This window comes from Athalia rosae, chromosome 2, assembly GCF_917208135.1.
Source record: "Athalia rosae chromosome 2, iyAthRosa1.1, whole genome shotgun sequence".
NCBI lineage: Eukaryota > Metazoa > Arthropoda > Insecta > Hymenoptera > Athaliidae > Athalia > Athalia rosae.
In genome coordinates, this window is record NC_064027.1 from 21,888,473 (window position 1) to 21,912,437 (window position 23,965).

Sequence of the window (23,965 nt, forward strand, 5' to 3'; positions counted from 1 at the left end):
AAACTGATTTCCGTTGCACGGTCAGCAGTTGAATATCGGTTCCGAGGAGGAAGGGGCTTGACGAACAGCTACGGAGGTACACCTGTGACTTTAAACCCACCAAGCTTGCAATTTTCAAAGTCAAAATCGAACCCTACGATTAATTACGGGATGGATGATCCGCGTGGATATCGGACGCTCGTCAACTTTCGGAATTCCCGGTTGTTGGATCGCGACGCGATCCAATTTCCATCTAATTTACCAGAAACAGTTCGTGTGACGAGCCCCTTGTATACCCAACTGCAACTGCAATTTGCTTTCTTTCATTGACGTTGATAGATTATCCGGGTGGAAGAAAAGAGGAGAAAAGTTGCGTGATGAGATATTAGATGCAAATTATCTCGGCTGAGGTATATCGGAAAAAAGATCTTGCGATTCGAAGCTTGTGTACGAGAAAACGGCTGACTCTATAATTATACAAGTATTCAGATTATTTTTTTTTTTCTCTTTCTTTTTTTTTTTTTTTTTTAATATTCATGAATACCCGCCTCGAACATCACGCCGCAATTTCTGACGTGAACAACTTGAATTCTTGAAATTTAATGAAAAAAAAGGAAAGGGAGTGCTGGAAGCTATAATGAAAGATTTTTTTCTCTCTTATGTATTCCGTCAAGGAGAATCTTAATTCGATGATTGCCATTCCTTTGCTTGCATTAAGATTTAATGCTATTCTGTCAGAAATGATGACTCGATAATTAGGCCGAGTTAATTATCAATTGCATGAAACGTGGAAAAAAAAGCCCCGAAGAATCCGGCAGTGCTTTTCATGCTCTCAAATAGACGTACGTATATTTGTTTTTCAGAGTCGTGAAAAATTTGCTAAAAGCAGACTTGTTTGTTCTTTATCATTTAAACGATCAGGTGGGCAGATTTTACGACACGCTGTATTTCCCAAAATAAATAAAATGCAACCATGCCTAATCCGATTTTCGGGCTAGGACTTTTTTTTTTCTAACGAGGCGTCGATACGTAATTTTTTTTTTTTTCCCTCGTAATTCATCTCGGTTTTTTCATTTTTCCGATTTAGATCCGGCGAAATCTATTGGGATCCGATTAAATTTAGTTTGGGAGACTTTCGCATCTATACCGTAATCCAATCAGATCCGAAGTTGGATGGTGGTAGCTTTCACAAGATCTAGTCAGATTTGATCAGGTTTTACATTAAATTTGAAAGTCAGTGGGGTTAGATCCGGCCAGATATCGCTTGGTTCTCACCGATCTAGATGGATGAAAATTGATCTGATATTCGCGTCTAGATCCGGTATTAGATAGGACGAAATCCGATATTGATGGAAAATTAGATCCGATCAGCTTTTCGGATTCAATTAAATTCAAGTGTCTCAAAATGCACAACTTTTTGGATAAAAAAAAATATTTTCGCAAACACGATTATCGTATACGTGTTTCACACTCTCGTGTATAATCCGATGCTTCCCAGGAGACTATTATTTCGGGATGACGATCGCCGCGATGACGATGACGTTGGCGGCGATAACAAGCGTTCGTAGTTTTTTTTTTTTTTTTTTTTTTTTTTTTTGTTTTTTTCATATCACTTTCATTTTACGATGAGGGCGGCAGTGAGGCGAGATATTGATACTTCTCCATCTCGAGGGGAAAAAAAACGCGTAGGAGTGTCACGTCCTTATGTGACGAGAAAATATATATATATATGGACACGTACCCTTCTTTTTCGGTGGTTCCTCTCCCTTATGCCTACTCCCAATTTTCTCCCTTTATTTCTCTCTCCCGCGATCACCGGTCTCGTCCTCGTTTCTCCTTTTTGGCTTTAAAGCGGCTCACCAGTGAGTGAGCGGGATTTTTACGATAACAGATTAGAGGATCCCTCCGAACAGCTAGCTACTTCCTCTCGTTCTCTCTTTCCATGCACGATCATCGTATACCATCACCGCTACCAACACCGCTACCTCGGAAAAGAAACGCGAGCGTCAGCGTCGTTCCCAAACCCTGAAAACGTGGCTGAAAAATAAAAGGAAAAAGAAGAACGGAGGAGGAGAAGGATGAGAAGAAACTAGAAGGAGAAAGGTAAAAAAAGATCCCACTCGCGCGTGAGCTGATTCTCTGAGAGACAAACGGACCGACACCTTGCCCGCGATCGATCACCAGAATCTTCCGAAGGCTGAAGTTCGGTGTACGGGGTATTTCGCGCGAAACAGCTGCCCAAATTTCGGTTCCTCTTTTTTTTTTTTATGTCATTCGTTCATTCGAAAATCTTGACAAGTTTCACGCTACGGGAATTCGTCAATTTTTCACATTATCTCGGGGGTAAAGCAACTTTGAAGTTTTTGAGAAGCGATTTCATTCTCGCAATGTCACGAGGCCCGTGGAAAAATCTCTCACTTCCGATCCTTTGGCGAAGGACCCCGACAACATCGCTTGCATAACCGGTGTGATTTGTTTTTTTTTTTTGTTCATTCGAGCACCGAGGAATAGTCGTTGCACCACCTAGATCGCGTTGGCGGGTGACGGAGTAAGGACAGAGGGGGTGAAAATGGCGGGTGGTTTCTCCCCGAGTAAAGGCAATAATAATATAAGGATAATAGAAGGGTGGATGTGGCAGTAGCGGCGGCGGGAGGTTTGTAGGTACGTGTTGCGATCACGGGGTATTGGATTTGTAAATACGCCGGCTCTGGTTTGGGGTAGTATTGATCGGGGCCCAGCTGCGCACGGGGGTTACTGAAACAGTAGGCACTTCTAGTCACTATAGAGTACCGTATATAATATATGAAATACGTATACAGAGAGAGAGAGAGGGGCGTGATATCGCGCGGGGTGAAAACTATAAAGACGTATAACAAGTTCGCCCTTGAAGAGCGGCGTGCGAAGCGTATCCTGATTTCTAGCTTTTCCTCGGTGCTCCGTCTCTTTTCTCTTTCTTCGACATTTTTTTGCCGGTAGCGAGAAATCGATCGAACGGCGCTACGTTCGACGTTTGAAAAGATTTTATTTCATCGGTCCTCTTCGTTCCCCTACCTCGTTTCTGGAAGCGGTTTTTATTCGTACGTTATTACGCTCGAACATCGTGCGAATCGGAGGGATGAAAGAATTGTTTAAGGATAATCCCCGGGTTCGAAGTTACGGGGTTTCATTGCACGGAAGCTAACCTCGGAGGCAGACCCGGCCGGAGGCCGAGAAAAATGGAAATGCGACAAAAAAGGAATACGCGAAGATCAAAATCAAAGGAGACGGAAGTTGAATGGATGCAACGGATGTAAAATATAGAGAAGGTTTCAAGATTATTTTAGAATACTTTTCCAAACTCATGAATCGTGTAGATAATTTCCGTTTATTCAGACCATTAATTATACATTCAAACTTTCAACCGTCCTATTATTTTATTGATAAAAATTAATTCTCAAGTTGCGAGACCGTATTCAGAAATACCGTCTACTAGTTTCCAAAAGCGTTTCCCTCCAGTCAAGGGAGCTTGTTTAAGTTAAAAGAAAGGAAAGAAAAAGTCGAAAGAGAGTGAAGCAAAAAAGAAGAACGCTGATTCCGCTTTAAGAACTCTTGTGAAGACGTCATCGTCGTCTATCTCGCGATCAGATCGTCCGAAAGAAGGAGAATAAAAAGCGATGGACAGAAATTCTCCACTGAATCCGGAGATCATAGAGTAAACGAGATTGAAGAAGAAGCGCGAGGGAGAGAGAGACGGAGAGAGAGAGTGGGATATTATCAAGAATTTCTGGTACCTATGTAAGGTAGTTTCAGTAGTACATTCCACGTACCCTCTGGGGGACATCAGGTGAGCTTGCTCTAGTCGCAATTTTCTAGACAACTGCAATCGTTCTTACTGTCGCTCGGGTTAATTGATCGTTTGCAACAATTCAACGCGGCGAAAAGCGTAAAATGAAGGAAAAAAGAACGAATGTACGAAAAGAAAACGGAACCTCTGGATCGGAGCTTTCGAGTTCTGTAACTTTTAGTTCCGCTAAACTTTTCAAACGACGATGGTTTCTCATAATTATTTTTATCAATTATCCTCCTTCTTTTCACCGTTAAAGAACGTTCATCTCGAATCGTTCAATCTCCGGATGAGGGTTGACAGGTTAACTACAAGGGTATATATACCTACGTACGAGTATATATATGTGACGTATTACACATCGAGCTATATAAAAAATATAGTCTCTCAAGATAAAAAGTGGGCATCCGTGTCACGGGCAGGTTAACGGGGGAAGATCTCTTCTTTGTCTTTCATGTATCCACGTAGCAAATTTCCTCGAAATACCGATCAGAAACAGCCGACAACTTTCGCGAGGTAGCGAGCCTTTGGAATTCCTTTCCCTGAATTTTCTCTGACAAAGTAAAAGTTTCACCAAGTGTACGGCTACGTATATATGAAAATATCGAGCCATTCGAGGAGACAAAATTTCGTCAAAACTCCATCAGAGACATTCGCGGCATTGCGCGTATTCGAAGTGGAAATATTTTGAGGAAATATAAAACGTCAGACGCATCGGGAGCCGTTGAAACTGGACACTTCGATCGGCAAGTTTCGACATTCTTTTTCTCTGAGTGAGCCGATGATTTTTTCGATTGGCAAAAAAAGCGCAGTTGCACGAAAGTCACAGGGAAATTCGATAATTTTGTGAAAAGATGTTTCGAAAATGGGGCTGAAAATCATCCGTTGGAACGGAAACACCGTTCCGGTAATATATGCGTCTGTTTCCGAAAATCCCGGATTTTCTTTCGACTTAATCCGGAACACTCGGTGTAGAGTGTGCTGGTAAAACTTTCCTCCGAGGGAATCGGGAGCCTGTTCCTCTTAAATTTACGGTCCTGATCCTGAGCCTTCCGTGTCTATCCGTCCTATATGTCTTGGCCGTTTGTAGCGCGACGCGTATACATATATTCTCGGGATGCCTTTAAGGCGATAACCATAAAATATTTGAGAACGGTTGTGCCGTGTCGTTATAGAACAGTCGTTCCGATTCATTACGATCGCCCTGGGAACTGGCGCGCTGGAAAATAGAGAAAAAAACGTGGAGGTCGGAAGAGAAAAAAAAAAAAAAAAACAGAAAAAAGCGACCAAGATTACCCCAAAGTACAAATAAAAATAGGAAATACGAGAAGCCCGAAGACAACCGGACGAACTGGACGCTGGATGAAAATTTCGATGTCACACTTTTCGGAAGGACCGTGGAAATTTATTTTCGGACGACGTTGCGTTTTGCTTAGTTCGCCAATTTTTTTCGCTCTCTTGGATCGCCGCAGCAGAGCGATGAATGGAAATTAGATGATTTTATAAACGCAGGACGGCGTGTTATCTTATCGTTTTCGAAAGTTTGTAGGTATAGAATTAAGTAGATACATGGGAGGGTAAATAATGTGAAAAAAAGTCGTATCGTTTATTGTTGGTAAAGAGTAAAAAATACCCACAGATAGGTCGCCGCATAAGGCACCGGCTCACAGAAAACTATTTGTATTCTTCGCGAGTTCAACTTATCTCAATGTCGTTTACTTACAAGTTTCATATCACCGCGAGCATAAACACGTGTCACTTCCTTCCCTCTCCCACCCCGATATCGAGTTCATGTACACCGTATACACGAAGATACTTCAACTACGAGAAATAAAAAGACGTAACGCAAGTTCTCGACATGTCCGATAATCGATCCATTCGCGCGACGAAATCCGCTGCACGAAACGAGATTCGAGAAACCGAAGAAAAACTACTAATTATATATTTCACCTACCTAACGCTGATCCCGCAGCACCACCGTAAATATTTTCCGATGGAGTAGGGAAAGGGAGAAAAAAATTTGCAAGAACAAGAGGAGGAAATGAATGAGAGAAAAAAAGTGAGAAAAAAGTCTTTCGGCGAGTGCCAGCTGCGAGATTGCCGAGCAATGAGCAACGACCGTAGGTAGGTAGCATCACGGGTGCAAAGTAAGAGCACTGTGTATAGGGTGGGTTAAAAAAAGGCTGCCAATTTGAAACGCCTCGAGGGATCTCGTGGAAACTTTCTTCCTCCGATAACTAGGAGAGTTAAGCTTTCTTCTCATATTCAGAACGCTAAGTAAACATTTTTTCCCGAGCGCGTATCTCTCGGTAACCGGGTTAGGATTTTTTTAAATTACGAAAAGTAAAGAAAGCTCATCATTTTTTCACTCCAGAAAGTTCGCCGCGACTTTTTTTATATATATATATATAATGGATATACGTCGGATTTCGTCTGAATTTCGAAGTGAGTATTTTTAGCTTCTTCATACGTACTTCGCTGAAGTGAATCGGGACTTGTGAAATTTTCAAAAACAAAATCAAGGCTACGTTATTTCGATTTTTCTTGACGAAGTCTGTTCTCATTCCTTCGTGTAACGTCGGCCGGTTTTTGATTCGGCCCACCCTGTAAATGAATGTGGATACGTTCAAAGTTCGCGGTGTATGTGATATACATGTGTATACGTGTGGTTGCAAATGAGGGCAGAGATCCGCGTTCGGATAAGTCCTGATAGGAACTGAGCTCGTGAAAAGAGCTGTCTTAGCCTTTGCTTTTCACGCAAAGGAAAAAAAGCCCAAACGCCTCATACTTCTGGCTATTATCGAAAGCTAAGCGCTCCGAAAAGGTTTAGTTTCAAATTACAGTCGTTTTTTGGCCAAATAGAATGCCTCCTGAACGCTTGTTCGAGAATAGAAAGAATCTCCGAGAATTACACGAGAAACTTGTAAGAATATTTTACACCTTCGATAAAATCCGTTGCAATTTTTTCAAAAAATTGAATCACGAATCGTAAATCATAAAAATAAAAATATTTCCGAAAGGTATAGGTTTACCAACGGTCACAAATCTGTATTTCGAGGTAGAAAAAAAAAAAAAAAAAAAAAAAAAAGAAGAAAATGATAAACATGGAATACAAATTTCTAACTGTCATCAACCACGCAAATTTGTACGTACAGGTGTGAGAGTCGAGGGTTGAAAAATATGGATTTTCTAATCAGGTTGCATAGATAACACGAAGGGGTTGCGTGTAAAATAATAATATCAAACACTTTATACCTCCCCCCTTTTTTTCCATTCGAATGTTTTTCTTCTCTTCTTTTCTTTTTTTTAACTTCATTTCTTTCATTCCTCCGCTTTTTTCACGGTTCATTTCCTCAGCTTGTCTCTCTCCGATCTTTTGTCTCTATCGCGTAAAATCGCTGATATTGATTTATCGGGTTTTCACCTTATAGCTCGGTATACGTACACGGCAGCCGCTTCGTTCTGTCACCGTATTTTCACCATTTTCAGCGCCCACTACCACTACTACTCCCTGTTATTGCTTTATCGGATACCACGCCTCGCTACGATGCTGAGGTGCGTCAAAGAATGATTGAAAAATAAAAAAAAAAATCAACTTTAACAAATGAAGTAACAAAAATTATCTGCCGAATTTTCAGCGACTCATTTCAAGTCCGTATCTTCAATTACCACGATCACAGCCGTTGGCACTTTGCGATTCGTGACGTGGACCGATTAATCAGGTCATTCCAAAGTCGGAGAATAACTCGACGAAACGGTCGAATTATGAAGGTGTAAACCGCGAGGCAGAGTCATTCGAGTATCAAAGGATACGGACGCAGTAGGTGAGCGTATTCAATGCAGTCGTGGCTTTGTGCAAAATCGTTCTAGCTCACAGTTGTTTATGCGTAATAAAATTGCTGGAGAGAAAAATAGATGATTTTTCACCGAGTTATGAGCACACGATAGTAAAATTGAAAGATCGGAAGAAAAGTCTCTCGGAAATTGACTCGAAAAATAAAACAGATGAGATATATATGCGTCTAGGTATACACGTATACGTATACACGTGCACCTATTCTGTTGCTGCGCCTCGGATTTCGATAAGTTTACACCGTTACGTTGAAATTTTACGATACTCTAAAATTGAATTTATTTTACGTCTTCGTCGTGCAGCGAGCGGTGCGCTGAGAGAGATTTTTCCATTTTTCCTTTTTTTTTCCTTCAGTATCTTTACGGGCTGATCTCGCGTATTTTCTGAATAAACGAGTTGAAGAATTCTTTAAATCCGATTTTAACGCGCTGCCTCGAAAACGCTGCGTGCGGATCTAACTTTGATAATCTTATTAAACGCAATCAAAGTTTTCTTCGTTCGTTTTATTTTTTTTTTTTTCTTTTTATTTTGTTTGCATTTCATAACCAGATTTCCTTTCGAAAATTTTCAGATACGTAATATCAAATTTAATGTAAACTTAAGGGATACGGAAACATGGAAAACATTTCAATTAAATGGAAAATTAAGCGAATTCTAAACGACAATCGAAAAAAGTATGAAGGAAAAGATGCGATCTTATTTCAGCCGTACATATCTTACGAACGGAAACGCAAAATGCAGAACTTGGATTTACCGGGGATCGAAGAAAAAAACGTGAGAAATTTTTTTTTTTCGAGAATCTATACCTCAACAACTGCTTTTAATAATTGAAAAAATTTTAACGGATATTGAAAGAAAGATTTACGGAAAAGTGACAGTCGCAAAGTTCCAAATTCCGTAACTTCGCTTATTTGATTTCTAATTCTTATTTTAAATCGGAAGGGAAAGTTTCTTTTTCAATCCACAGTAGGCGTTCACATTCGTGACTTCCATGTACCAAGAAGGAGCTTTTAAACTTTTCCGGGCGCCGAAGCATAATCTGGAACGCGAGAATTTGCCAAAAAGTATTCAGGTTCTCTTCGAAATTAATATCGCAATGCGAACCGCTTGTCGACTGTACAGGTAGCCCAGCTTCACCAACGTACCTCGAAACCATGATACTTATTTCCAACATTCTTACACGAAATGTTTGCTCGAGTGTCTGAAAATCTCCTTTCTAAATGTTTGAAAAATTTCAAGAGCGGTAATAAAATACGAACATTTTTTCGGACCGTCACCTGATATACATATTCGGCGCATTCGCAAGATAGACTGTTGCATCGTCATCCCAGCGACGCGTAAATAGCCTCGGTTGTCACCGTTAAGGCTTATCGGTACGTCGCAAGCGTTCAAGTCCGCAGGGAGAGGACTCGCAGGGAGGGGGGGGGGGGGGGGAGAAGGGGGGGGGGGGGAGGGGGGTAGAAGGATGAAAAAGCTGGGTTGAAGCTGGCGGCTGAGGTTACGTAAGGAAAGGTCGAAGGGCGCGGGGACGCGGCAACTACTCGAGAGATCGCGCGGCGAGAGCGAGGAGAGCCGTGGGACAGCGTAAAGTGCAGACTGCAGCGAGGGACGAGGGACGGAGCGTCGGGGCGGTTCACCCCGGTGTATGTGGGTACACGTTTGTCGTCATATGTATATATATATATATATATATGTACAAGTATTTACCTACCCCTAGCAAAGTCGAACACGGCTAGATAAATAACCAAACACGTTGGAGCTCGGGACGACGTTGCGTCGGCCGGTCGGTTTGAAACTCTGCAGCGTCTATATAAACGGGTGATTTGCATAGAAATGCGACCAACTTGTACTATTAGGGGCTGCACTGCGGAAGCGGGAGGAATAGAAGGGGGAAGGGGTGGCGAGATGCGATGAAAATTAGAACGGAATGAGACGTTCCTGTACCCCCCGACGTACGAACCACCTCCACCCCCCCCCCCCCGATATTCACTTAAGCGACGCGAGTCGCTCGGTTTTCCGACGAATCGCGATAAAGACGACGACTAGTTTTTTGACGTCTGAAAAAGCTCGTCGAAAAGCACATCGCGACGAGTCGTTGTTTTCTTCTGACCTTCGTTGTTCGGTCTTTCGAGAAAACTTGTAAATCGCCTTCGGTCTTCGACCGACAATGGGAATGACGTTACGCCGGGATTGTAGATTTTCTCGACCCTTTTCGATCTCAATAGCGTTGAAGATAATTTCGAGTTCTGAGAGCTTTTAGAGTACGATATGCGAATATTACATATTCATCAATTAGCATTTTATTGCTTCGGGGGAAATTGTGTTCCATTCCGAAGTAGATTTTCTGAAAATTCTCACTCCGGCGGAAGAGAGAGAGGGACTCTCTTTTTACCCCTTCTAAATTACTTCCGTTTTAAACTCTCGCTACCCTCTCTTTCGGATTTCTTGTTCCACGAATACACGGAGACTAAGTAAGAGAAACTTGATGATTTGGCGATGTTTCATTCAGCGCGGGACCTGCTTCTAAATCGCAGCTCAGCTCTGACTCGTTTTATAATTTATGCCCAACTTTAGCTCTCGCTCGAGTCCTCGCCTTAGTCTTAGCATTAGCTACGTTTTAGTCAGCCATTTTGAAAGCGCTCGCGCCATAGTACACTTATGGGAAATTATACAGAGTTTTCGCTCCAGAAGTTGAATTTAGTTTATCGCGTGAACATATCTACACACATATATATATATATATATTATATGTATCCAAAATCCGGGTATTATACGTGTCTCTGCTGTAGGTACCATAAACTTGCGACTTGTTATTTCTATATTAGAACTATAAGCAAGATACGCATGCTACGTATTAACAACGTTACAACACACCTGCGCGAGAGCAACGCCAACTTCCCTCACTTCTGTGTACGTTTCACTCGACTGTTGACTCCGGCACACTTAAACTTCTTGCCAATGGAATTAGATGAGAACATATATCGGCTTCTACGTCGCGTACGTCGATAAGCCGATTGTAGTCAGACGAGACTAGAGTCTGATACGACGTTTTCGTACTGCTGTGAGAAAAAAAATTACCTAAATTCTGAAGCGCCGAACATTTTTCGGATTTTCTAGCCCATGGTACATACGTATAAGTATACGGACATTTACTTTTATTCTTGCGGAGATATGTTAAGTATATTTATTATAGGGGTACTCACACGATTCACCCGATGAAATTAGTTACAATAGCAGCAGTGTAGCAAAGTCTTCCGAGAAGCGGTTTGCGAGGTTTCGGCTTTGGAGGCAGTAGTGAGCTCGCGAAGGTCTTATCTTTAGTCAGAGGTTGCGCCAAGTCTCCAGTCACCCAGTTATAGGTACATATACGTATATGTGTAACGTTAGTCTATAACTAGTCGCGGTGTCTCCTCTCCCTGTTTCTCGGATTTCGCTCCCTCTCTCTCTCTCTCTCTCTCTCTCTCTCTCTCTCTCTCTTTGTTTTCTCCTTACCATACTACACATCCCACGCTCTCCTGGCCCATAACCCTTTGGTGCCAAAGCTGTTTGCTTCTACTACTCCCGCTCGAGCGGTAAACAAAACCCGCGAAATGGGGTTGGAACACAAAACAACACGACACCATCGCTCCGACCTGATACTCTACACCACCCTCCCCTTCCCACTTTGCTCACATGCCTTCGGATACGTATATAGGACATTGGGTGACAATTAGACTAGATTCTGACGTTGTGTCTTCTGTTCTTCCTGCAGGATTCAGGCCCTGGATTTCGATCACTCGGGAAAAAGAATCCTTGCAGTGAAAAGTTTTTTCACAGTTCGCCGGACACATCGAAAAAACGTGAAATTTGCGGTGAGTCGATTTTCCGAAATAATCGGAGCAATGGGAAAACTCGAATTCTTCGTTGTCGGTCGTTGATGTCGCCCAAACATACCAGAAGTAAGATATACTTGAGCAGTAGTGAGGCGGAGAATTTGGTCAGGTTCGCGTGATATGCCCTCTATATATAACTGTATAATACACATACATAAAGTGTGATGTCTGTCGCGCGAACCAGACCCTCACCTTTCACCCGCCTATATTCATCCCTTACAAACCAACCTCCGACCCCTCGAAACGCCTACCCCGCATAACCCAGCGAAATGTCGCAGTCAACGGAATCCCCGCGAAACGACAAACGCACGCATGCTTCGCTCAAAGAGACACGTGCGTATAGGATCTACACGCGTAGTATCACGTACCTAAATCTCGCATAATTTGTTTGCTCGCGACCTGCGGAGATCGTCGGAGAACTCACCGGAGATACACGCAACACGTCTGTGAGATGAACAGTTTTGTTTCGCAAAGAAATATTACTTTATGCATCGACGCCATTTTTGTTCTTTCTTGTCTCCTGTTTTTTTTTTTTCTTTTATTTTTGGTTTGCCATTCTAGAAATTCTTCAGCCTTCTCGATATGTTTACTCGAAATCTGAGGGGGGCAAAAAACAACCCGATATCTTCCGTTTTTTTAGCATAAAAATTGATTTTATCGCTTGGTTCGTTCGATTTATTATTAAAGTATTCTATCCCCGACGATACTTGCGACTCTGCATCGACTGATCGGCGGAAAGACTCGTTAATTTTTTAATGGACTCGGCGTGCCGCAGTCTGCTATTTAACGATCGTGAAAAACCGAATGAATCAAATCCTATGTTAAGTAATTATCGTCGGAATAAATCAAGTTTATATTACTTCAATTGAAGAATATCGCGACATAAATATTTTATCAAACGTTAAACTTTCTCAGTTTCATTACCCATTTCTCACATCTCGATAATTCATGATAACTCAATCGATTTTTCGCTTCAAGTTTTTTCAGAGTTTTCCAAGCTATTTCTATCGCTTCGATCCCTCGATTCCGTATATCTTCTTCGTTCTACTTTCCTGATTATTTTTTTGAGTTGAGTTTTATTTATTTATTTTTTTTTTTCTATTATCGAATCAGCGGATTCAATTTACCGCACGATAAAATCTCCCGTTTTTCTAGCCATCTGATTCAGATAAATAGAGAGAGAGAGAGAAGGAGAGAAAAAAAGGGGGTGGACGGTGGGTTGAGTGAAGTGCCAGCAGGCGCATGCAGAGAAAATCGTCTGCGAAGGGGAACTCATGAGTTAAAAAAAAAAAAGAAAAAAAAAAAAAAAATCCAGTCACTATATATTATAACTATATATATTTCTCAAGTGGAGTTGTAAATCTTCTAACACGCACACGCTCACGTACGTGTATTCGCGTGTCACATATATAATATATATATATATATATTCACACACATGATGCGTACGCGTATGTACTGCACATAGGTAAGTTTCTTCGTCGGCACAAACTGCTGTGCCGCAAAAATACTCGGCATGTATTTAATATACCGTGAAATTTTCGAAATATAATAGCTATTATACATACATGCAGGGTATGCGAGAAATTTCAACCCTGATAAAATATGGGGCGGAAAAAATATGGAGAAAATCGCAACGGGAGTAATTTCCATAGATTTGGTCCCGTTTATTGTGGGAAAAAGCTGCAAAAGCAAAAAAAAACTTTCTCATCCAAATAGTTTTGAACATAGGTGCATAAAACAGAACGAAGGTAGGCCGGTTTGATGTACGCGCATGTTGCATAAACTGGAAAGTTGAATAGCCGGTCGAACTTCAACCCTTTTAAGAGTCGGCCACCAAAGAAAAGAAAGAAAGAAAAGTCCGACCGCCCTTTGGAAAAAAATAGCTATTCTCTCCGAATTTCGAAACGAGTAGGGGGAAAAAAAAAAGAAATGATAAATAAACGAAGAGAATCGCTCTTGGAAGATTTTTTTCAACCGACTTTCCATGTAGAATGTACCATAGAAGAAAGGAAAAGAGAAAAAGAAAATATGGGAGCTATAAGCGAATAATTTAGGGGCGGGCTGAGGAAGCGAGCATCTTTTTAACCGAGTGGATTTTCAGTGGGTTATTAAATAAATTCAAAGGTTATTCCACGCATATATATATATAATATATGTATGTATACGTACCCCCGCTCTATACATACGTATACCGTATACGTATACGTACACGTATATATGTACACGAAGCGGCATTGAAAAGTATCGAACGAAGCTCTTCCTTTTGCTGAAGCTTTACTATTCGGAGATGGTGATCGTAAAATAAAGGTTTGGCTTTTGGTTAAGAGTGTGGGCGTGTTATGGGGTAGTTTTCTAGAGGGTTAAACTTTTCCCCATCCTCGAGGATCCTCGCGTTTCTCCCATCCCCCCCCTCCCCTCCCCTCCCCCCTTATATATACTATACTTTCTCTTTTTCTTCTTATTTCTCCCTCCCCCGCATTCCCTTGGAAAATCGTATATCGGGGGGGCGGATCACATGTGCCCCAGTCTGAATACTGATTCTCCGAGGACACGTATACATTATACGAAAACCGAACCGAGGAGTACATAGGTGTACATAGTAGCACAGACCCGTGTATGTGCGTGTGCGTGTGTGTGCGTACGTACGGAATACGGCGTGGAGGATAAAGGGATATTTGCATGTTGATGGACCACGTGGAGTGCATTTGACATTTCGCCTGCACTTTCGTCCCTGCTGTACCGACGCCCTAAAAATTTCGCAGCCTCACTTTCATCTCTTTCGCGTTCGTTACGTACCGCCTTATTCGTGAATAGTTTTCTTCTCAAAACTCACCATTTTTTTAGTCCTTCTTCTCGTTCTGTAACGTGGTAGCATCTGCGGGACCCTTGAGCGGCTGTGAGGAGCTTGCGACCGACCGGAGAAATGCGTGTTCTTGATATTCGTTTATCGTCGCTCGTTGTATTAAGCTATCTAAAAAGGAACCGCGTTGTCACCACTTTCACTAAAAAAAGTCACCGAACGTCACTCGTCACTCGAGTCATGAATTTCCCGCACCTCCATAGCAACGGCGACGTAAAAACGATTTGCTCCAGTCATATCTGCAACAGTAATGAAAAACGAACGAATGTCAGACATCGATATTTCACCAGACGCTGATTATCTCTTCACAGATCGCGCGTCGTTCGAAAACTTCCTTCGGACGACGTCGCTTCGAAAGCTCGCCTGATCAAATTTATTCCAGATAACACGGAACAACGGGAGCTTTTTTCTTCTTCTACAAAACCGTCGGAAGGAAACAATGAGTCTTGGTACAATAAAAATTAGAATTAGAAGAAGAAGGAAAACTCCGAGGTGTGAAAAAAAGTGTCGGTAAGTAAATAAAGAGCTAGAGAACACGATGAGATCGGAAAAAAAGCTCCGCTAAGCTGCAGCGCTGCAGTTTTTCATGGTTCGTCATGCGTGGCTTTCCATGCACAAGTGTGTAAAGGTGCAAATTCTATTTTGTTCGAGTAAAAGCAAGCAGTCACGTGTTTCCCTTGTACCGTGTCATACAATAAATGAGACAAAGAAAGAACGAGAGAGAAAAAAAAAACAAAACAAAGTAGAAGAGACAAGAAAGAGGTGGAGGATGAAAGAACAAGAGAGAGAGAGGAGTAGAAATTTGTGAATACGCACTACGCAAAAGCTCTTAGGGTGGTTCGAATCAGCGAAGTGCGAGTTTTTCCGTCTCTCCCACTTCCAACTTCCCTCGTTCCTTGTTTCACGTTTCTCGTTTCTCGCGCGCTACTCCGGTGTCTCGTCGTATTGTTTTGCGGTATAAATGCCAGCCAGACATGCTAGCTGCTGTTACCGTTTTCACTTCTTCTTTCTTTATTTTGTAAAAATAATATACGCGTTTCACGGTTGGATGTATTCGCCTAGCAATGCTAAAACTAAAACCAAAGCTTGGAGCACCTGCAGCGCGAGCCGCCCCGTAGTATGAAAAAAGCTCCGCTGGAACCGCGGCAACGGCAACGGCAACGGCAACGGCAGCGACACCGTGCACCTCTACACGTACGCATATTTACAATAGGTACACAAGAGACAGACGTGTGCGCCAACGGTAGGTGTTGAACATAAACGAAACGAATCGTAACGCAACGGGATTCCTTTGTTGTAGCTAGACGACGACACTACGCGATGAAGCTGGGGGGGTCAACAGCCATGGACTGTTGAGTATATTTGCCAAAGCTCCCCTCCCCCCCTCCCCCTCCCCCTCCCCCTCCTACGGCCCCGACCCTCCGGTCGACCCCTCTTCGTCGCTGAGCCCGCTCGAATTCCCTTTCAATGGATGTCAAAACGGTGAAACCGCACGACGGAAAACAGATCGGTATTCCCGTAATCGATTAAAGCCGAATCGAATCGACGATCGGTGATTAGGGGGTGGGGGAGGGGGGGGGGGGGACAGCGCGATCGAAAATTCGTCGTTTCAAAAGCTCGAAAGCGTCCGTTGCGATTCGAGTTGATGAAAAAGTTTTTTGAAAATCATTATCGCTTCGGAGGCTTGTTGTCGTTGTAACAGGTAAGGCGAACGAAGGGTTCGCTCTTGACTTTCAAAGTTCAGGGTCACGTTGCGCGCGATCGACGTATCGGCGGTGGGTGCCGTATAAAAGTTTTCCCGTTTAGCGTTGGGCATTAACGATTCCGACAGTGAGTTTTCGGGGTTCACGTAAGGAGCGAGTTAATTATAATGCCAGATCTATCACGTCGGATTTCCTGGAATGTTGTCAGAGAATCTCTAGAATACACAGTACGAAGTTGGGTCGCGCGTTATATCACCGCTTTTGTAATGGCAAAAGCGGTAGGCGCGCCGTATAAGTTATATAGAAGCCAGGTTTCCACCCCTTAACAACACTTCAATTAGTTCTGGCTTAACAGCTTTCAGTTTTGGGTGACTCGTGACCGGCATGTCAGACAATTATTAAATACCCCCGCCGACCCGAAATGTCTTAGGACTTTTGCAACTAATTAGCCCCTAACCTTTATTGACGGACCTCCCGCCCCCCACCCCCCGTAATCCCCTTCTACGCAGTAGGTATACACGCCTCGTAGAATAAAAAAACAAAAAAAAAAGAAAAAAAACTGAATACCAGACCCCGTAAAGTTTTCGTATTTTTATTGCCAAAATCTTTTTCAATAAACAAGGCAACAACAAAAAAATAAAAAAAAGTAAATAATAAGTCAGCCGCGCAGGGAGTGGATATAAAACAAAATATTTCAGTATTTCCGGCGAGTGGAATGAAATTTAGTTTACCGTAAGAATAATTTATTGCGGAGATTTTTAATAAACGTGTCCAGAAAATGGGATAATAAAGCTTCTCGCTAAAGCTCTACTGTTACCAGTTTCGTAGTTAATACGAGGGGAGGGGGGGGGGGGGGGCCTAATGTGTTTGCCTTGAAAGTGAATGAAATACTGCTGCGTTTGCAAAGGCGAAACTTCAAGTAAATGTTGGTAAATAGCCTGCAACTTTCTTGGCTGAGCTTGTGCGCGGAGGAAGAGAGGGAGAGAGAGAGAGAGAGAGAGGCAGAAGATTGAGTGAAAAGCTGGAGAAGAGCTTTAGTTACTTCTAGGAGTGTTTAGTCGCTAGTGAATCTTAAGCGATGCGTTTTGGCAGTCGGAACGTTGAGTACGGCCTCGAATTATAAATTTACAACCACGCGCGACCCGTGTCCCTGTTCGAAATGGCAAAACGTTGCAGCCTGTAGCTGCTCACTTCGCAAATCCAACTGGAGTAAACCTCGAGAGTTCCGATGCATTGAACCGGTGAATTCTCGCCAAAAATACGGAGATATTTGACCGTCTGAAAAAACAAATCCCGAAGATTATACGATATTCCGAGCCGCAAGCTAGATAAAAAGCTTTTGTCCGCGTACAATATTATTTTCAAGCGGTTTTGGCGGTCCGATGAATTGATTCACCGCTTTTTACACCATTGGAGAGACTCGATCTTATCGGAAAGTGCAGGAAATTTCACTTTCGCTCACGAAAAGCTTCCAAGCGGTCGTTGATTTTGGATTAATTGTTATATTCCGTTTACGCCAGTTCTTCATTTTTCCCGATTTGTCTATTTCAGTCTTTCCTCCCCCTACGCAGGCTTTCGAACGCTCTTCAATGAGTGAAAAGAAGAAAAAGACAAAAACAAGGCAACACATTTGTAACATAAATCATAGCGAGACACGTCGGAACAACACTGATTGCGAGTGCTTTCGAATCAGCTGAAATCCATCTATAATTCAATGTTGGATATTGTTTCGATATCCCCACCTATGGCGAATGAGGGCTGTCGCGGCGATAACTATGTAGATACGTGCGATAATCGATTACCACCATTTTCACCCGAACAATATTTTCAAAAAATTTATAACCGCGTTGTCGGAACGGTTAAATTTACCGCAAACAAAACAATGGAACGAAAATATTCCGGGTTGTAGAAAAATATTCAAAAAGGTGTGTGACGGACGTCAAAAAATAACAAAAATCCCACCACGCTCGGGGCCGGAGCACCGAGTGTGGGAATTTATATTCTCCGCTTTTCTCTCTATCCCAACGGATTCCTCCAGGATCTACGACGGATACGGAAGTAATAAATAATTGGATGAAAACCTGGAACTCTGTAGAGCAACAAAAGCTTCGGTTCGCGGGAAGGTTCACAAAGGTTCGTAGCTTTGAAGGTACGGTGGAGGATGAGAAAAAGGCGAGGAATAGGTGCGGAGGGGATACGGAGAGAGAAAAAGGAAGCCTCGGACGTCGGTTGCCGTTCGCCAAACACTCGTCAAATGGTGTACATATACATATATACATTCTTTCCTCAGGAACAGAAACGTGATTCACCGAGCAATATCGTTTTGAGGGGGTTACAAAAGAAAAACTAGTAAGGGGGGGTGTAGAAAAGCTCTAATCAAATGATGCCTTATAACCTACGAGGTCCATATCTACCCTCGGGCGTTGTGGGTCCTCCCGGATAAAAGCGGCGCAAAATTACTTTTGTGTAAATATAAACGGTATAGGCACAGCGAATGAAAGAGAGATGGAATACGAAGAGGAATACCGCGGAAAAGTGCGAGGAGCGAGAGAATAAAAATTTAAGAAGTAACGAATAGAAGAATCCCGAAGGTCGGTAAATAGTTCTTCCCTCGCGCTCTTTATTCCCGCAAATTCGTTTCACCCTACATCTACCGGGCGGCTGAGGTTTTCGGGGGGATATTCCCGAAATTATTTTCCTCGTCACCTCTACCCTTTCGGATTTTTTTCCACAAATGCCGAGTGATATTGGCAGCGGACAGAAAAAAAAAAAAAATCCTCGTCTTGTCACCGTCCGCGTTAGAAACAAATGAAAATAATAAATTTTCGATGACGAAAACTTTGACTTAAGTTGACGCGTTTCTCCGCCAACTTGTTCCCTGCATATTCGCTGTTCACTTTTTCATCCTCTTTCATCTCGATCAATTCGTTGTAAACTTTTTCCGTCCAACCCGTGCAAAAAAACAAAAAAAAAAAAACAGAAAAAAGAAAAGAAACGGTGAAAGTTGTATGAATCCTTGTGAAGGCAGACAAAAAACAAAAAGAAAAATAAATAAGTACAATAGACGGAGGGAAAAAGTAGTAACGGAGATGACGCGAAGGGGGTTGTGCGAGTTATGAAAAAGAGAGTACGATAAAAAATAAAAAAAGAAACGGGGAAAAACGTTGTAAGATAACGTGGTGAAAATATGTCTCGTCTTGCCCTCAGAGATCGTGACGGGGAACTTTAACTCGAGAGTTATTTTCGTATCGATCATCGTTTACCTATAAATCAGAACGGTCAATACGAGGAGCAGAGCCGGAGTCAAGTATAGGTAACCGCAGCTCAGAAAGAGTGGAATATCCGTCCGGAGCAATCTAAATTTTACGAGCTGTGTGAATTTTATTTCTTCTTTTCCCCTTTGGTCCCGCGTTCTTTTTTTCTTCTATTTATCGTCCCTTTCTTCGGTTTTATTCTTCTTTTTCTTCGACACACCTTACATTCGGCACGAACCAACCCATCCAAGAGACACTTGGATAGTTTACCCGAATCCTCGAAATGCCGAGAGATCTCCCAGCTGCGTATACATACATACGTATATGTATACACGAAGTGAGCCTTCTCGATTTCCGAATCGCTGTGTTTGAAATATAACGACTATACATACATTTCGTGCGCATCTGTTCCTCTCGCGTGTGTACGAGATGGACGTGAACATATTTACATGGAAGATACACAGCGCGTAATGTACTAAATGTCTTCGTACGACGACGAGATGGGCTATTCGGTGTAGACACAGAGCGGCTTGATTGATCGAAATTGAGCTTTTAGCTCGGCGTATTTAGTGTGTCGCCCGAAATTCTATACGTTGCGCGTCCATACCCCCATATCTTTACGAGTGATTGAACGGTACGGTTTACTGAAATTAGCGATCGCTGAATACCGAAACGACCATAAACCGTGTGGATAAAACGACAAAGCGAGCGTGGTCTGCTGCTAATTCTCTGAAAAAATATAGCTGCAATCTGGTACTTTACTATATTCTTTTTTTTCATGCGTCATTTTCGAAATGACTCACAGATCTATCGGTGATCTGGTGAATCTTTTTCCCTGATCTCGCAACTCTGTTAATGTTTTTCCTAATTCATATATTTCTATCAAAAAAAAAAAAAAGAAGAACATTTGCCGGTATTCCTAACAAAGGATCTCACCTGGATTCAGGTATTTCTATTTTCCTGTCTTTCCTCGTTCTCTGGTAAACTGAATATACCATGAGAAAAGCTCGAGGAATGACCGTGGTGAAAAAAAAAAAAGTACCCACGCGATCCGAACTTTTATATTAAATTCTTCATTGACCGACGCTTGGATAAAATGAAGAAAAGAAAAGATTGAAAAAAAAAAAAAAAATAGAAAAAATAGAAAAAAAATCCATAAAGAAGTTGTAGACACAAACAATGCGAGGAGGTTAGGGGGGATCGTATTTTCTTACGGCGTGAAAGTTCGACTCGACAGAAAAAAAATTGTCGGGGGTGATATTTCAATCTGTATTATTTTAATTGAAATGTCACACTACAAGTTCAGCGGGCGCCTGTTATTTTTTTGGTAAATACGTACAAGTTGAAAAATCGAATACCTTAGTGATTTTGGATAGAAAAAGAAAAAAAAAAAAAACTCGAACACTTTGAGTGAGCTCTCTGAATATTTTTATCCCCCTTTTTGTCTATTTTTCTGAGTTCATTTTCGTCGAGGACCCGTCGGTGATTTTCCGGGGTGAGAGTGAAAATTAAAAACTAGAACAGAAAATATATTGCAATCCCCGACACGGAGCGGTGTACGATATTTTACAATATCAATCATATCTATACAGTAATAAAAGAGGGGTTGTAGCAAAGCGTTGCTAAGATACGCTGGAAACCAGTTAATGGCACACTATTACCCCTGTGCACATAAGAGTAAAGCTTGTATAATAAGAAAAGAAAAAAAAAAAAAAGTGGAAGTGGAAGAGGAAGAAGACGAAGAAGAGGGGAAAACCGAAAGCCACGGGGTACGTCGTTCCAACGTGCTACCAGCTGTGACTTATGACGTATATCAAAACTATAATCCATCCCTCCCCTGCAAACTACCGCGCGTCAAAACTAACTACACTATAAATTTAATGATAACTGATTCATTTATTCGTTCAAGTATCCAATATATTCACACCGTCTAATGCTCCCGTCATCGCATATTTTAATTTTCAGCTCTTATCTCATTACGTTCAAATATGCGCAAACTAAAAATCAAGGTCAAAGTTTGTTTTTTTTTTTTTTCTTCGTTTTTTGATAGCAGAGCACGAATCGCGACTCCAACGAATTTCGCGAGTGATGTTGAATCTCCGCTTTTTTGATCGAATGTAGTATGCGAAATTCATATATTTGCAGCTCCGGGGGATGGGTGGAAAAAAAAAAGAAAAACAAAAAAAAACAAGCAACGTGTGGGAAATTGTAATCCTCAACCGACATGATCAAAACACGTACGTACACGTGTACCCCGAACCGAATTAAACCCGTACGTAGGAAATTTTTATAAATGTACAAATAATAACATTGGCAGAACGAATCAAAAGCAATTCGTTGTTCATTTGCACGTTTCTGCTACTTGAAAAGTAATTACCCAGTTGTCATCAACACGCCACGCGATCACCGGAACATTCTATGTATAGAAACGTGGTTTTATTCAGCGGATATACGGAAAATAAAATGGGTGGGGGGTACGGTCGAAGGGAGGTAGTTGAGAGGGTAGCGGAGTGGAACGAAGAAAGAGATGAAAAAAAGAGAGGAAGAAATAGAGAAAGAGAAATTCGATACGAGTTGGAAAAAAAAGCGAAATAAAAATAAAAAAGGGGTGGGATGTGTATCTGGAGAGGGTTTCTCTTCATTATTTTTCAATATTCCGTCGGAGTTATCTTCTGACAGGTACATCTCTGGGTGCGTTGAATGCTACCGCTATGGCGAGATTCCACGTCACTTTGCTTCCCTCCCCTCCCCACCCATTGATTATTTTACACAAAGCGTATTTTACCCCCACCGAATACGAAATTAATTCTATATTCAATTTTCTTATTAGCCTTCCGCCCCACATCGTGTGTGAAAAAAGAAAAAGGCACTCGCTCTATTTGAAAATACAACAATTGTAATAAGAACGCGAATGCTTTCCGCCGGCCAGATACGCTTAGCGATTTTCGTTAGGCTTCCAAGATTCACTTCGTACTATAAATTTTTGCGCGGAAAATGGTCGAAAATTCCGCAACTTTATCGAACGAGTTTCGCATCAAAGTCCGTACGACACGTATCCCGAATTTGATTATATCTCTGAAACCGTGTCTGGTGTCCGCATATCAACATGAATTTGCTTGTAAACGAGGGTTGATGATCGCGAGCGAGCTGGGAAGTTAGCGGATACAACGTATCCAGAACATAACGCACATGTTTGACACACGTGTAGTGAGGGGTGGAATTCGTTATTTGTACACATCTCGGTAAATGTTTCCGGCGTACACTTTGATGTTTCGGGTGGTTAAGCAGCACATTGGTAGAGAGCCAGAGACCCCCTCTAATATTTATACTCTCGCTTTCTCTCTTTTCAGCCTATGTGTGTCGGCCGTATATGACACGTACCGCGTACTCGCAGCTCTGTATCTTTCTCCGCTTTATTTTTAATCAAAACACTCCACTCTGTTTGACGTGGGGTAGACGGGATTGTTCGAGTGAAGATTATCGGCGAATGACTAATAATATCGCTTCGCTAAGTCAACCCGATTCGAAGCGCGGCATAGTAGCTCTGTAACACCGATTCCCTCAAACACGCACTGTACACGCGACCGAAAAGCTTCTGCTGTGGTATTTTCCGACGCATCATTGCCCGCCGGAAAAAAGGGTGATCCGTTCGTTTCTACGCCCGTATGAGATAAGGGTGTGTACTTGATGAATAAAAAATAAAATAATTAATAAAATAAAATCGATTGAAATAAAATAAAATAAATGACGTCCACCTCTAGAGGAACCCGTGTGTATCTTCTCTGTTCCTCGTTCTTCGGATTTTGTTTATTTTTTCCAATTTCGCCCGCTGCACTGCGACGACGGAGGTGAAGCGGGTTGATTACGAGTCCTCCAGGAGGTTTTTCTTTGTATCGGATGTACATGGAAAAAGGAAGAAATGTCTAACGAGATAAGGCAACGAATGGAATTCGGCGGAGGTGAATGTAAGAAAGAAGGTTTTCAATTCTCGGCCAGGTAATAAAAGCGGAATGAAAAAAAATAAAGAATAGGAAATAAAGAATAAAGAATGAGGAATACAAGGAAGATGGAGAAAAAAAATGGAGACGAAGACGAAGTACGAGGAGAAAATTATCGTGGGAAAATATACAGACGTCCGCGTTCGTCTGCGTGACTGAAGATGGAATCGATACCTTCGGAAAAACGAACGTTCGCGATAACCGACCTTATGTACCTGTGGATACAAGAATAAATATTTTCGTCTCAAACTTGTTGTTTTTTTTTTTTTTTTTTTTTTTTATAATATATTCTTCAGTTTTTTTTCTTCTTTCTCTTCCTCTTACTTTCACATATTTATTCCTCCCTATCTCTCCTCTCGCATTTGTTCTCAATTCTTTCCACTCTCGAACTTCCATTCTTTTCTCCCTCCCGCCATCGGTGTTAATTTTTTTTTTCTTTTCTTTTTTTTTCAATTTTTTTTTTCTTATCAATTTCTTTTTCTTCGTTACGTTATCTCCCGTACTTTGATGCCTCATCGAGTCTGGCGCTTTGTTCCTTCCGTGAACAATTAGTCTCCGCACCGTCTGTACGTTTTCGACGAGCAATTTTCAAATTAAAATTCCTTTTTTTCTCCCACTCA

The 23,965-nt window shown here is 41.9% G+C and overlaps 1 protein-coding gene and 1 long non-coding RNA gene across 2 annotated transcripts in view; both read right to left on the reverse strand.

The window, feature by feature from the left end:
* The window catches only part of LOC105689477 (semaphorin-2A), a 232,362-nt gene that overhangs the window by 159,939 nt on the left and 48,458 nt on the right, over nucleotides 1-23,965 (reverse strand). The window contains exon 2 of the mRNA XM_048651054.1: nucleotides 14,364-14,629. Coding sequence (XP_048507011.1) covers nucleotides 14,364-14,405 — 42 coding nt within the window. The 5' untranslated portion in view covers nucleotides 14,406-14,629. The remainder of the gene's footprint in view (nucleotides 1-14,363; nucleotides 14,630-23,965) is intronic.
* LOC125500025 lies at nucleotides 1,561-11,284 on the reverse strand. Its single transcript, XR_007277199.1, has 3 exons — nucleotides 10,859-11,284; nucleotides 10,530-10,711; nucleotides 1,561-1,960 (listed from the first exon to the last, which is right to left on the reverse strand). It is a non-coding gene; the product is annotated as an uncharacterized LOC125500025 (long non-coding RNA).